The sequence below is a fragment of the Podarcis vaucheri genome (assembly GCF_965113315.1).
Source record: "Podarcis vaucheri genome assembly, chromosome: 2".
Taxonomy (NCBI): Eukaryota; Metazoa; Chordata; class Lepidosauria; order Squamata; family Lacertidae; genus Podarcis; species Podarcis vaucheri.
Window position 1 is genome coordinate 92,957,911 of NC_138760.1, and position 16,102 is coordinate 92,974,012.

Consider the following 16,102-nt stretch of genomic DNA (forward strand, 5'->3'; position numbering starts at 1 on the left):
TAGCTTCATTGTTTCATATTTTTGTCTAACATTTATCTACTTAGCCTGCCTCTGTTTCTTTCTATACGGTCTTTTTGTTCCCATTGTTGTAAGTCTCATCAACCAATGAACAAGCATCCTCAGCATTTATAACAGTTTTTAGATGGGGGGGAAATGAAAGCTGACTATAGGGTGGGGGCCGTGAAAGCCTTGCTAGCAAGGCAAAGCTACACAAAAGTGCCATGGCAGCAGGATGCTCCAGCTCTGCTAACCAGCTTCCTTTCCACCAGATATGTAAGTATTCCTCAGTTAAGCAGGGCTTAAAGGCCAGAAGCAAATATCTACTACTACTGCACTGCTCTTATTAATAATATTTATTGGTTGCTTTGCTCATAGAAGTAACTCAAAGGACAATTAGGTCTGTCTGCAGTACAAAATACTTTATATGTAGCAGTAGTAATAATCACGATTATATACTTCTGGGCACCCCCTCCTGGTGCATTTCAGTTTTGTCCCATTATTTTCTACTTTTGCCTTCAAGCTCAAACATGATTCTAGCAGGGATTGATTATTTTTTTCCTCGTGGCAAGTTAAAGCCTGTTCATATATAGTTTAGGGCAGCCTTCTCTGTATACTTCTTCCCTGTCTCTGCATCCTTACAAAATTAACTTTGCTTTGCTAGTGCAGCTGTGAATGTGAGCTTGCTTTGTAGATGCAGCTTGCCTCAAGACTTTTGCTTCATAGAAGCACTGCATGTGTGCCCTGTCCCTAACAATACTCTTAACGTTTCAAGCAGAGGCTGTTGTCTAATCCCAGATAAAAGCACTTTCTGCTGTTAAGGTCTGCTTTACAAATAATCACTTTTCAAAAATATATACACCAGTGCCAAGGTCTCCAACTCATATGTGTATGGTGTGAAACTTTCATTTGCCATTGTGTAAGATGTGCAACTGTCCCAGTACTCATAAGAGACAATGCACAGGTATGCCAGTCTCTTCAATGGGCTGGGAGCCTTATTGAACTTACTGGAGCTTGTTTAAATCATGTTAAGTCGATTTGTTTTAAATTACAGTGGTACTTATAAATGTCAAATATTTAAAAATGATTTCTTGAGGGGAATGAAATGTCTGAAAAACAGTGCCATCTATTCTCATTCAAGATGTGTCCTGTACTGTATCTCTGAATAAACTGGGGTTTGAATATTAATTATATTTTATCATTGACTTGTGACTTTCCTTTTAAGAGCAAGTTGGCTTGTTCAACCAGAGAAAGTAATAATACTGTTTTTTTCAATGCTGAATTGATTCTTTTAAATTATTATTTATATCATTATTATTTTTAATTTTATTGTTATTACTAATGCAACTACTTTTAGTTTTAACAATATCATCATCACCACCCCACCACCATTATCATTTTATTTAATTATTGTTAATTCAGAAAATTATTCCAGATGCTGCAGAGGTTCAAGTTCTAAGAGCTTGCAGTAGCTTAGACTTAAATATATTTTCCACCTAAGGCAAGTTATAGAAAGATAAAAATAACACCAAGAGCTACAATGTTTCAAGGTCCACAGAATGAGAAGCCCAGCTCTGTGGCTTTGTGATATACATTTGTGTTCAAATTGTTCTGATTTTTTTCAGTTTTATACACACTGCCAAGTTTAATAGACCTGTTAAACTGTTGAAACTGAATGTAGAATAACTGCACATTCCCACATATATCCCCTTGCCTAGCAGAAACAAAGTGTATTTTTAATGGACAAGTAGCTTCTAGCGCCCTGTATGAATTACTTTAGCTTTAGCCTGGCATGCACAACAAATTTTATAGTAGTTAACTCCAGTTGCAGCTGGAGGAATTTGTTTTCTACATTAGGACTGCCTTTAGACTTAATGAAACCCAGCTTTATAGCTGCTCAGCCTATATCCAAGCCACGCTTAAGTACACAATAGTTTGACTATAGCATTGAAACTACACTGCAGCCTGATGTTGTGTATACTCCAAACATTTAAAGCAAATTCTCCTCTACCCCCAAATAATCCTGGTAATCCTGAAGGTATTTGTTAAGGATGTCAAGAATTGTGCTCTGTGAAGGGTAAACTACAATTCCCAGGATTCTTTGGACAGATGTGCTTTAAATGTTTGGTGTGCACTTGCAGAAGTGACTCAATACACCACATCCTGCCGTGGTAAGTACAGAAGAGGTGTTTAGCTATTTTAATAGAATACACCTAGGCAGCTTATTTTCAGTTAGAGACTGTCAGGACACGAAATACACTTTGTTACTATCTCTACTTCTTCCCCATCTCTTGCAGAACTGCACAAATTCCTTAGCACAGATTATTTTAACTCTTGCTTATAGATAAGACTTCAGGCTGCTCCCAGAATGTGGGCATTAGAAGAACAATGTAGTAGAGGCCTGTCAAAACTGCAGACTTGGGGAGAAATTTGATGCCTTGGTACTCTTCAGTTTCCAATCCCATTCTCTCTGCCTTCCAGTCCACCCTCTCATACTTGAGCCAGCTCCCTGCCCTATGCCAGCAGAATCCGCTATAGGACCCAGAGAGGGTATTTGCTTTGCAGGATCTAACTAGGTACCGGTAGTTGAGAACCGTTACAGAGTTCTGCTGATCCCTGTACCTATTTGCAGACTAGGTCTCTGGCAAGAAGAGATCCAGAAACAGTTGCTGTGCCCCAAAGCCAGAAATAGCGTTCAGTGGTAACGCTGAAGCAGAAGGTATGAGGCTCAGACCCCGGCATCTCTAGATTAAAAAGGACCAGGTAGAATGTTGTGAGAAATACTTCTTCCCGAGACTTTGAAGAGCCACTGCAAGTCAAGAGTGCATAATACTGGGCTAACTGGACAAACTTACCTGGTGTAAGGCAGCTTCTTATGTTCCTAAGCTGTTTTTCAGCTTTTCATTTTTCAAGACTAAAAGATCAGAGTCCCTACTGTAGGCCACAGAGGACCTTTCGGTGCTAGAAAATGGCTGTAAACAATGGAGATCCTAGACAGTGATGCACAAACAAATCCCAGGGAAAGTGATAAGCCTCCCTGTCTTGCTGCAGGAACTTAATTTTTCTGGATCTTAAGTGTGACTTTTGAGACAGTTTGCCAGAATTTCATTTTTTTAAAACTGGCACATTGTATGAAAGATTAAAGCGGAAAATTAGGGAGGAACAGTTGCCTGGTAGTGCAGACTCTGTTGTTATCTGGAGTTCTTAAACACACATGTTGCATTCATATCTGGCAGGATTATGTCCATATTTTCCCCTCCATTAGCATCTTATTTTTTGTTTTGTTTTGTTTTTGTTTATTTTATTTTATTTTTTCTTTTTCTGAAACAGGAAGAGAAAATCCATTCTGGAGAGACTTCTTCATGTAAGTGTTATTAATGCTCATTAATGAAAATAGCGAAATATTAGCAGTGCAGCTCAGATGTTCCAGAATTCCAGATGTTCACCATCTGCTCATAGGACAGTAAAACTGCTTGCAGAAAATAAGCTACTGTCATGTAGTGATAAATACTCAGCATTATTATTATTATTTATTATTATTATTATTATTGGGTGGGAACTACATAAGAATTGGGGCTGCTGGACATGGATGTCTGCTCCCTCTAGCAGAGCCTTTTCTTACTCCTGTGTAAAGTTAAGGTGATCTGTGATCAGAACATGTGCACAGATCATCCCATTCTGGATCAGTGTTTTGTTTTGCATATATTCTTACCAACTTTGTGAAGTGGGGTTCCTATTGTTTCAAATTTACAAAATAGTGGTTGAGAGAGCAAGTGATTTGGGCCAAACTAGAAATGCTGCTGTTAGTAGTAGTAGTTATTGTCGTTGTTGTAGTATTAGTAGCCAACAAACTCTGACTTGAATTTACAGTTTGACAAAAGTGCTGGGTTTCATGTGAACAAGTAGGTAACTGCTATTGCCCTCATTTTAGAAATAGAAGTTGATGAAGAGTAATCAGCACTGCAATCACAGGTACACTTACTAGAGAGTAAGTCCTTTCTCTCTCTTTGAACTACATGGGACTTACTTCAGAGTAAATATGCTTAGGATTGCACTGTAAGAGATTTCTCCAAGGCCATAGATCAAATCAGTGTACGAGCTCAGTATAAATTTTTCTGCTGCCATTCCTGTGCTGAAATACACTTTGTTTTTCTTGGATTATATAACATAATCCAAGTTAGTATTTGCAAAGTTGGCGTGTGCATATGTGCGTGTGGCCTCAGTATGTAGATATTGTAAGCTTTTTCTACGATTTCTTGGCATTACTTGTTGACAGCCATGAATATAAGTATATATAGACAATTACCAGTCCCCTTCCCCTTCAAAGAACAGCAACAGGATGCAGTCAGTCTGCTGATCTATGTATCACAGGGCAGTTTGAGGTCTGGCAAACCATTTATTTACATGAAACAGTGACTCACCCTGGATGAATGAGCAAGAGTCTTAACCACTAGGTTGTGCTAGAGAGCCAGTCCCAGCAGCCATCAATGTTGTTTTTTTTAGTTGCATTATGCAACTCCTTTTACTAAATGTTCCCTTCCTCTGCATGAGCATCATTCTCAGACCAAATGGAGCAGCAGGTTGCAGTAAAACAGTTGTATATTCTGCTCATGGACTGGGCTTACTTGCAAATTCTGGCTGGTTACTTACAAAGATGTTGTCTAAGCCCATAAGTTTGGGTACACCCACTAAGACTTTACACCCATGCACACATACCCTTCTAAATAGTAATAACCATGCCGTATCTCAAACTGCTTATGAGTTTCCCTTCAGTTTAACCATGCATTGAGAGGGCTGCTGTTTGCGAAACACAGGACTAAAGAACTCCTTGGACACATTATACTAGCTGCACAGTTCTTTTGAAAATTTGTCTCTGTGTTCAAAAACATAATTAAATTTGTAAATTTAATAAAGGTAAGGATTCACTTAGGTTTAAGTTTTTTGTTTTTGTTTTGATGGAGCAGAATCTGCTTTGGAGAGGAAAATTATTGCATTCCTTTGTAGTATGGAGTCTGTTTTATATGACATTCTCTGTGCACACTGTCCGTAACTCAGTGGCAAACTCAGGAATGTTAGCCCTGGGTAAAGGTCTAATAAAACAATAGGTTTTTGTTTTTTTAAGTAAGTATTTAGCTATAGTGCTGCCCTATATTTGCATAACAATGGGTTCATGTAGCTAAAAGCTATGGTAACAAATGTTCTTATGGGGCTGAAGTTCTAGTTGAGCTAGAATAAAAAGCAGCTTGTGCAGCACACTCTCCATAGGTAATCATTTCTGTGCTGAGTACCTCCATTTGTAGAGGCAAATTTGATTGAAAACATCTTTTGCCTTCAAGCCATGGCCTTGTTTTGCATGATAAACTAGCAGTGCATTCAGATTTAAGGGAACATTGCAAAATATTGTGATGAGGAAAATGGAAGAATTTCCTCCTTTCTGCCTTAATTCTCAACAGATGTGGGTATAGGTTTGGAAGATTTCCCTCCTTGCCTCCTCCTCTTGGGATGTATGAGATGCCTGCCAGCCACATCATAGGCTAGTCTTTGCCAACTTAGTACCCCCCAGCAGTGAGAGGAGTTGTAGGTGAACATCTGACCATTGGTGATTCTTGCCGGAGCTGAGGGGATTTGGAGTGCCAACACCATCTGGAGGACACGAGCTTGGGGAAGGCTGCCAAAGGCAGGCCATCCCAGGCCATGGTTAGCCAATTAGAGAAATGGACGATAGAACCCCATTTTGTGTGTTTTTCCTACTACAGTACAGCGGCACACAGTCCATTTGCACATTTCATCCTCTGCAATACAACATGCAAAGGTCCCAACAGATGCCATTTAATAAGATGTTTCTCCATGGGAGCAGTGTTTAAAGTGCTCACTGTCATTATTGCCACCTCGCTCACTGTCATTATTGCCACCTCTTGATCCAGCATCTTCTGTGCCTGTTAAGCCTGATAGCAGTAATATTAATGGCAGCTGAGTGCAGGGACTTTGGTGAGTGGTTAGGGGTAAAATGGTGCTGTCCAGAGAAAATTAAAGTTTACTTGTAGGAATGGGAGAACTGGGATCTACTAACTTCTTGGAGGAAACTCCCAGCTTAGACAGGCAAACCCATGAAATGAGCATAACATAGAGTCCCCTTGGCTTCATTGGATGTCATAATTGGCCAGCTCAGTAAGGTGCAGGGCCTCTCTGGATGGTTAGCATGATAGAGACAGTTTCTAAACTATTAAACCATCACTGTTCCTATTTTCAAATGAGGGTTAGCTGCATGTGGATGTGCTGGACAGCAGAACTAGTGAAGGGAAAGGGTCAGACTGGATGCCTACATACCACTGAGGTATGCAGGGAAATTGTGGGTCTTGTGTTTTTAAATGGCCTACTACACACATGCCTTCCCAGTAACCCTCAAAAACAGGCTGAAGACAGTGGTTTCACATGCTCATTACCCTCCAGCTACCTTGAAATGTTAGCAACATAGAGCAGCACCCACACATGAGTTCTTGGCCCCTGGAGTTGGGAGGTAGGCTAAAGGCCAGTCTGGTGTGTATTTTCTGTGCCCATTGCTGGATTGGGAAAAGGAATTGGCTTTGGAGAATGCTCTGTTCTGATTAGTACATTCCTTGGGCTCAATTTGCTCTCTGCAAAGGCCATTTAACCAGCAAAATGTAATGCTTCCTCACTGTGTAAAGCTGGGGGCAGAGGCGGCATTAGCTCCAAACTTTCCCCTCCTTCAAGTTCTTTAAAAAGCAAGGAGGAATGCCATGTTGTGCTTCAGAGGACAAGAGAAAGGAAAAACAGGTGTCCATTCTCCAAGCCCAGCTCCTCTACAGCCCTCTGCTTGAGCAGGGCATTTTTCTCCTTTTTCCCCTTGCCCTTTTCCTTCTCACTCTGTGAATATCTTTCACACATCTACATGTAGAAAAGGAATGGGATATAACAACAACAAAAAAGGAGATAAATACACAAACCGCAAAAAGTGCCATGGGTCTTGATTTGTACACATATGTATCATATGTGTACAAACCTGAGTGTGCATATAATATATAACAGTGTGCCCCTTTATTACCTGCTTAGACATGTGTCAGTAAAGTGAAACTGGAAGTCTTGATGCTTCCTTTTCTGCATATCCAGATAACCTGTGAAGACTCTTCTTCATATACATCTTTCTATACGTTTATTTTTGCTCATAATCTCTATAGTGTTTCTGGCTTAGTGCTTTGGCTTTTTGGACTGCTGCAGCATGAATTTTTAAATGGGAGTTAAATGCTCTCATGAGAGTTAAAACAGGCACATTGTCAAATACTAGATTTGTTAAAATGTACAGCAATTTTGGAACGGCATCCTCTTCTTAGTTAAGATACTTTTTCCTTTTTTAAACTTGACATTTAACAAAATTAAATCCTCTGCAGCAGTGTTAATTTTGAGGGAGCAGTGTATAGCCCTTAAGTATAAATACTTCTTAAGGCAGTTGTGCTCAAGTATTTCAGAGATGGTGGAATGATCTGAGCCTTTTCAGACAGAAATGCATTCTCAGAGATGGTCTTTGTCATGATTTAGGATTGTTTTTTGAAGCAGGTCATTTCTTAGTATGGAAAGTGGATTGCTCATAGCTATCACCAGTCTCATTTGTAACTGTAATGCTAAGAAGGAACCATCTTACTGTAATCATTTTGCGTCAAATACTACCATCATTCATTACTTTCTATCAGTGCCTCACCCTATGGAGGAACCAGCACTGCCCATCCGCATTGAGGAGGGGACAGAAGTTCCAACGGGTGAGTGCAGCTAAGGTGGGATGCTTGTGAAATGGGGGGGAGGCATGTTTGTACATGGAGCTTGATGCCTCGTTTGTGTTTATCCATATGTCACTGAGAATTCTAGGAATGTTATCTGCAAACATTTACATCATTTTTGTCCCGTCCCCCCCAATGTGCTATGTTGGCAGTTCCAGCCCTCAGATGATCTACAGAAAAGTTGCACCATTTCCAGTCACCCACTATGCTTCTGCCACATCCCATCATTACATCCGGACTTTGCAGCTCTCATAATTTTATTGCCAGTCTAAGGGGTGTGGGCATTTATAACTATTCAGCTTGCAAAGAATGAGGTACACTCCAGAGTATGTGGCCCCATTGATAGGAATGTCTAAGTTGCCCTGGATTGCTCACAATATTTTACAAATATTCCAGTAGATGACATAGTTTTCTTCCTTAAATTTTGAATAATTGCTCTTTATTCTGTCTTTTCTGAGAAATTGTCTGTCATAATGAACATATGTAGGGGAACATAGGAAGATAATAAAACCGACAAATGCTTAAAGCAGAAAAATGTTACTTACCTGTTACAGAAGGCACACATATAATTCTTCTACTTGAGGGGAGAATAATTCACCCAGAATAATTTACTGTTACAGCATTTCAGATTAGATTTATTGGGCAACATACATAATGGAAATTTGCTTGTGCAACAGGACTAACACTTTCTTTTCTCTTTTCCACCCTGCAGCCCCCCCACCCCCAAAATTTGCTCCAGAAGATTCCCCCAACACACCAGAGCAGATACTGGGGCCATTTGTGGGGGGAGGCTGCAGGGGAGAGGAGAGAGGAAGGGAAAGCTTTGTTGTGCAAGCTGACACTCACTGCATTGAATCTCTCCCTTTTGTTTAAAATCTGGGTTCACCTCATTGGAGTCAGATAAGGATACTATCAAAATGAGGAATGCTTTATTCTGAATTTTGATCGAAAGCACCTTTGACTTCCTTAAAAAGCAGCACAAAATCCATGTTTATTGAAAACTGCTGTCATCCCCCAATCACTCATGCTTTGTCTTATTTCCCTGTTCTGCAAGCAAACTGGAAAAATATGCATTTAATTTTATTTTTTAAAGTCTCATTTTCTGTTGTTTTGCTTTTGTAAAGATGTTGCCATAGCAAACTTCATTCACATCTCCATAGCATTATTATTATTATTAGTAGTAGTAGTAGTAGTATGAAATTGCAAACATTTTCCATTTGGTCATAGTTTCATTTTTCTGCCACAAGGTAAAAGAATAAAAATTCAAAATGCAAATTGCATACTAAAGGTTGAGTGACCATAACCATGGATATCCATTAATTTTGTTCAGACTGGTTGCTTTGTACCCTCTTCAAATTAATGTTGTGGTTCTGCATGCTTCTGAAGTGCAAAAAGTGTGTGCGAGATTAACACAAACTAAATATAAATAATGGTATCAAAAGCATTGTCTGAAATCAGTGGCAACTAATAGAAGAGATAAACAATTTCTTTCTGTCTTTCTTGCTTTCTTTCACAGTAATTTTCAGTATAGGTTTTTACCACTTCTTGGTAAGAATGTTCAGGGCAAGTAGGCTCCATGTACCATGACAGAGCCGGACAGTTCTTTTTCTTGATTCAGGAACTGATTCCACATTCACTCAAGTGAAACTCCTAACTGAAGTCAAAATTAAAATCAGTGGCTTTGTTGCTGTTGTTGTCTATAGGTGAAAGTGTAGGTTAAGTTCTCTGTTTGCAAATTCTGCTTTGCAAAGCATGGTATATAGAAGTGGGCTGCATGTTTCGGTTTCTTAGAGAAATGAAATGCTTATTTTAATCCTGATCTGATTAGCCAACAGAAGGATTTGCAAAAAGCAACAGCGTAGCATTTTCTTGCATCTGATTGCCAAAGTTTTTGTTGGTAATAAATATTGTGCTGAAAATAATTTTCTGATTTAAAAATGGATCTTCTATCACACATTCTTCAGGAAAACTGTTAAGAATTACACAGATGGCTAGTGACTTATATGACCCCAAGGTTATATGCAGAAGATTTGAAATTTGGAAATAATTGGTAGACCCATAAGTATAGTAAAATATATTCCTATTACAGAATCATTTTAACTATACGAATAAATGTTTCCTAATCTTAAATGCTTATAGACATAAAGGGCACCCCTATGCATGTAGGCCCCATTGACTTCTAATTGGGACTTGCTCCTAGGTACATATGCATAGGATTTCAGATAAACAACACATACATAGGTCCTAGGCTCCTCTACAACCAGCTTCCTTACTAATCCAGTGTTTCCATTCAGCTATCCATCCTTCCTACTCCCTTTTCCCAGGCTTGTGGAGAGTTTATAGTCTTGCTATCCCTTGGTCCCAAAGGATTTCCCTGGCTTCTTCCCATATAAGAAGGATTGAGAGATGCCAGTTGGCACACTTTCTGACTAGGGAGGGGAAGTTGTAGTGGAGTGTGTGCCTCAGGAAGTAGTGGCAGGTGCTCAGTTGGGGCAGTGGTCATATGTAACAGATGACTACTCCCTCACCACTTTGAGCATATCTGTGCCACAGTCATAAATTGTTCTTGGGCACCATGGCTTTAGCCAAGTGTTATCTTATTGATGCTGAGTGTTGGTGATCCCAGAAGTGCTTTTTCTAGGATTTATTTGGATACGGTTTAAGGTCATGCCAGAACCATTTCTAGTGTGCAATGCAATGGTTTAGTGAGACCGTGCAACTGTGTGGGCTGCTGGAGAAGAGCTCACAGCCACTTTTCTCCTCCAAATTCTTCCTGCCATGCTGAGCAAAGCCAAGGTTTGAGTTAGTGTGCCATCGAAACTGGGACTTGTGGTTAGGTTCCACTTACCCACAAGTTGTAATCAAGGCTTGTATTTTGTTATAGCTCTTGGTTAGTGAGGATAGGATCTTAACCACAGAGTCCTGGTTTGGTTGGCATGATAAACTAAGCCTGCTTGGCATGGTGCAAAAGAACTAGGAAGGAGCAAAGCAGCTGCAAACCCTTCTCCAGGAATCTGTACTCCTTTGGTCTGGGTAAGTCAAGGTTTGGTTTAACTTGTCATGTGCAACCAGCCAGTCTCTCAGCCACATTCTCACATACCCATTAAGTAGCTACTTACTTAAGTCTCTGGAGTAATTAAATTAGTCATGATGCTGTTGCCGCATAAGAAAGGAGGGGGGGTGATGAGACTGGAAATAAGAGGAGAAAGTGTCTTGAAGCAGTAGCAGGGGCTCACTTAGCATGTCAAAGGGCACCCTATGAATGCTACTTGTTTAAAATCAGGGCAGGAGTAGCCATTTTAATGTACCATCTTGCTAAAGGTGCAGTGGAGAATCCAGTGAGTGGGTGAGCTATGGAGAGTGAGAAATCAACGTTGACTCTAGGCAGTGAGTCAGTCTGTTCTGTACCCACATAAGTGCATAAACAGTAGGCTTCTGTCTTCTTTGCTGCTGTTTCACCATCAGCGTGCATGTGTGTGGCTAGGAAAGTAAGGAAACAACAGATGAGAGTTTTTTTGAGGTGTGTGTGTGTGTGTGTTTCTGCTGTTTTGCCACTCAGAAAAGAACAAGTAGTTCAGTGTGAGTTTCCTCACTAGCAGGTTTATGTAGCTTAGAGCATTTTCTCTGTAGAAACATCCTGATCCCTTTCTGTTTCACCTTTTGTTCCCAGCATTCTGGTGACTGACCATAGAACTTCATTTCCTCTTTCAAATATGATAAAATCTAGTTTCTGTTCAGTTGTTTCTTTTCTCTTTTCCCCTAAATGGAAGCCCAACTCTAAATGAAGCAAATTGTAGCAGACTTCATAAAGAAAGATGTTATCAGACACCTTCAAGATATATCCATTAGCTGTTATTGGTTCTTTTTATCATCCCAGTAGCTCTGATCTGTACTTCCATTTGTCTGTACCCACAAACCATGACATTTGCCTTGGTGACTGAGTGGCAACTGAAGTAACGTATCCTAGTTGTCATGAATGTGTGAAGCGGCTAGTCCTCAAAGCTTCGCTTCCTGACTGGTAGCAGCCATCCATAATCTCAGATGGCTTTTCGTCCTTAGCCATGCCACTTGAGATATTTAACACACACACCTAGAAATCCCAGGGGCAGAATCCATAATCATTTTTATGTGCTTTACCACTGGTATACCTTCATCAGCACAATTGGATGCCTTCATCTGTCCCAGCTGCAACAGAATATGCTTCTCCCCTATTGGCCTCTGCAGCCACAGCAGGTGCTGTAACTCTAATGCTTTGACTTCATCCCTGAAGACTCACTCCTTCATTATTTCCCGATGGATGCCAACCAACCACTGAGCTGTGGCCCTGTTTCCAGTTTTAGAGCAGATCACATTGTTAGTGATGCAATGAAATCTCTAATAATACACTAGATTTGCTGTGTAACTGTACTGTGTAACCTGGGATGGTTGCTCTTAATAGGGGCCAACATGAAGATGTTAACAGTGCCTGCCCACATTGTTTCTGCATCTCTTCCCATTGTGCCACACAAAATACATTTCCGTCTGTGATTGTCAGGGCAATGGAATGATTCTGACGTTGCATGCTGTGACATCATTGTCAGGCAAAGTGTGCTCTGGTTGTGGATGGGAAAGTGGCCTGAAGAACAAGTCACTGATGCAGATAGTTGATGGTGGCACATAATGAGCTGAAATGAAATAGAAACAGAAGACATTCAGATGTACTCCAGGCAATATTAAATGTGTGTGAATAGCATTTGTGAGCGCCTGCCTTCTGTGTATCCCAGAATTTTAAATAAGAGGCACTTGTCATTTGAATTGCACCTAATACTGTAAGTTTTTCAGGTGCAGTTAGTCGCCTCTGAAATTTTTTCCAGCACCAAACAGTAACATTTTGCACTCTTGCATCTGGAGTGATGATGTAATGATCAAAGCAGCAGTTTATCAAGAGAAAGCAGCAGGAAGCTTGTGCTCCTTTCTGGATTATTGTCAATCATTAGCCTTTTAGCTAGCTCACCCCCAGGGGTGTTAATTGAGATCAGAAGTTGGTTTGTTATGAACAAAAACAACCTTTAACCAGGCCACTTCTCCTTACTGAATTAACAATACTTGCAGCAGGATATAACAGCTTTCAGTCCTTCATCTGTATTCTGTTGATGCCTGCCACCATTTCTTTCCTGCTCTGTTAGTTTATGGAAGCAGTCCTGATGCCTAAAGAGTGTGGTGTTGTTTTGACTCTGGAGAGCAATGAAAGGGAAGCCTAGATGTCCTGTTTCTGGGACAGTGTCTGATAGTGAGTGTATTCCAAGCACACCTACTTCAAAGATCCATTCCTTTCATAGTATGGAAAACATGTCTTCAAACAGATTTATGTGGTGAATTTTGTCTCCACTTAATATATCCACACTTTCTCAGGAACAATTCTTGGGATCTCATGATGGTTTAAAAATGTGTACTGCATCTGTGAAGAGCCCAGCTTTTATGTGACATTGGGTTTGTTTGGGTGATCATGACTTGGCGAAGATATGAACAAGCTTTTTGCCTGCTTAGGTAGCCCCATAACACCTCCTTTTATTCAAGCTGCAGGTCTCCAATTAGCCCACAATTTCTCATATTAACTGGGAAACTATGGTTATCACCCTTGGAACAAGCCAGGATCTTAAACCATGGTTATTAAACTGAGACACAATGTGTCTTTAGGGAATCCCAGGTAATATTACATGCAGACAATAATGACAAGATGAATTGACGCATAGCATGGTAGGGCCAATCTGGAGGTGACAGGTGGGCAGCTTTGATACTAAAGAGCCTCAGTTTAACACTGCAAGCTTTGCACTTTTTGGCTAAATTACAGCCTAAACATGTTTGGCAAGCTAGGATGACTCTGTGCTATCTGCTACAGCATGGGTAGGCAAACTAAGGCCCAGGGGCTGGATCCGGCCCAATCGCCTTCTAAATCCGGCCCGCAGACAGTCCGGGAATCAGCGAGTTTTTACATGAGTAGAATGTGTCCTTTTATTTAAGATGCATTTCTGGGTTATTTGTGGGGCATAGGAATTCATTCACCCCCCCCCCCCAATATAGTCTGGACCCTCACAAGGTCTGAAGGACAGTGGACCGGCCCCCTACTGAAAAAGTTTGCTGACCCCTGTGCTACAGGAAAGTGCTACTTTAGGCAAGATAGGATGACTGTGCTATTTGCTACAGGAAAGTGCTACTTGCTCGTTTCTGCCTCTTACTCATTTATGAGCACTGTTCTGTTCCAGCATTATTAGCCAGTCAGATTATGGTGTCTGATCTTACAGTATAAGCCTTCATAGAACATTAAGCTGAAATGATGAGAACCTAGCTAAATAAAAAGAGTTGTGTCTTGTGCTTGTACTGGTTTAACTAAACCATCACACCTCCGTGAGATGATCACACTGATCTCATTACTTCCCCTGCTTATATGTACAAAAGCATAGTGTGTTAATTATACAGATGAAAAGGGCAAGGGGTCTTACCCATGCCTAGATAATTTCAAATACTGGTGCAGTGTGCATTGCCATTTTGCTCATTAAGATGTAAGTTCTTTACATTTCCTCACAATTGAAGATTTTTTAATCCTTTCCACTGCTTCTACACATACAAAGACATGAGACATTGTGATATAAGCAACTTTCACTCTAGGAGTTTGCAGTTCATAGTACGCTTTGCTTGTACTTTGAAACATCCTCAGTTCATTGCAGAGCAGCACATAATGAAAAATAAAACAGATAAGCAGAAGGCAGTATAAATGCCATGTGGCAATCTGCTTGGAAGGTGCATTAAGATAAACGAGATAAGTAAAACTGAAGCATGTTCTTTCAAAATAGCAAAGCCCAGAAGTTTTTGCTGTTCATTATACAGTGGAAAGGAGTGAGTCCTCTAGTAATGTGTGTGCTTAGTAGTTAATGTTTTGTTTAAAATCTCTGGCTCCCAAAATTACTAGGAGGCAAAAGAAATTGCTGGCAAACCTAGAGACCACCCATCTTGGTTCTAGTGTGTGTTTTGATCACTGAGGTTTTGGATTACTAAATTATGTGAATGTGCCTTGGGGTCATGCGTGCCTCTCTCCCTGGTGCAGCTGCAAGGAAGCTTGAGCTTTCATTTTCAACTATCCTCAGTTCCATTTTTTAGTTGGCCACATTTCAGCGTTATGCCTGAAAGTAGATAAACCGGCTAGTCTTAGCTATGCTTTAACGAGACAAGCCCACCAAACCATGGTTTATGAAGCTGTGTTGTTTCACTCAACCAAATACCAATTCCAGTCTTGGTAGGAGTGGATGCCATTGCTTATGTAGCCAAAATGGTTCTATCCATTTACAAAAGGAAATAATCAGCAGGCTTGGGGGAACCTCATGGTTTGCAGAAATACAGTGGTACCTCGGGTTACATACGCTTCAGGTTACATACGCTTCAGGTTACAGACTCCGCTAACCCAGAAATAGTACTTCAGGTTAAGAACTTTGCTTCAGGATGAGAACAGGAATCGCGTGACAGTGGTGTGGCAGCAGTGGGAGGCCCTATTAGCTAAAGTGGTGTCTTGGGTTAAGAACAGTTTCAGGTTAAGAACGGACCTCCAGAACGAATTAAGTATGTAACCAGAGGTACCACTGTACACACATTTGATTCTTTAGGGGGAAATAATCTAAGGAGTGGGGAGCCCCACACAGGGTGGGAACCCCTGCCTGATGAGGATTGAGCATGCTCATTGGCTGTGGAAAGCTGACTGACGGAAGGATAAATTGAAAATGGGGGTGAGATGGAATACAGTGGCTAGAATCCTGAAGAAGGAGCACTCTATGCTTCAACATTTTTTGAAGGTCCCACTTATAGTTGAGATTAAGTTTTGGGTTTGGCTGTGATGAATGCTAAACTGCAGCTAATTGAAAACAGAAGTGAACGTTTCTGATCTCATAGCTGTGCCAGAGGCTGGAGGTGGAAAGGTGGGAAGAAGAGCATGAGCCTGTGGGTGCAATGCAAACCAGAACTGACAGAGGTAATGTCAGCAGATTTTCCCAGAGTATTTAATGCTCATGACTGATAGTTTAGTGGGACACTGCTAGTTATTGAATGGTTTGCTTAGAGCCTGGAAGCAGAGATGACGTCTTATTACTAAGAATAAGGATGTGTTTGGGGAGCCAAAGAGAAACAAAGCCATATCTTACTGATTATGTAATAATCCCTCTTTGTAATGTCATTGAAAGTTCTGGACAATTGCTCTGAATTTGATGAACAGACTTGGATACTCACCAGTAAAACAACAACAGGATTTGGCCTGGATATCCCCCCCCCCCTCCACCCAGTTTTTGTTTTTG

The 16,102-nt window shown here is 40.6% G+C and overlaps 1 protein-coding gene across 7 annotated transcripts in view; it reads left to right on the plus strand.

Annotated features, from left to right (window-relative positions):
• The window catches only part of SLC6A6 (solute carrier family 6 member 6), a 59,534-nt gene that overhangs the window by 6,056 nt on the left and 37,376 nt on the right, over positions 1–16,102 (plus strand). For 2 of the 7 annotated variants that reach the window (XM_082209663.1, XM_082209664.1), the window contains exon 2: positions 3,328–3,367. The exons of 3 other annotated variants lie outside the window; for them this stretch is intronic. Coding sequence is in view for 1 of the 4 variants with exons in the window: in XM_082209661.1 (XP_082065787.1) it covers positions 7,715–7,769 (55 nt within the window). In the remaining 3 variants the exon portion in view is untranslated. Of the gene's footprint in view, positions 1–183; positions 274–3,327; positions 3,368–7,651; positions 7,770–16,102 lie in introns of those variants that run through there. 2 more of the 7 variants (XM_082209665.1, XM_082209661.1) reach the window with 2 other exon arrangements.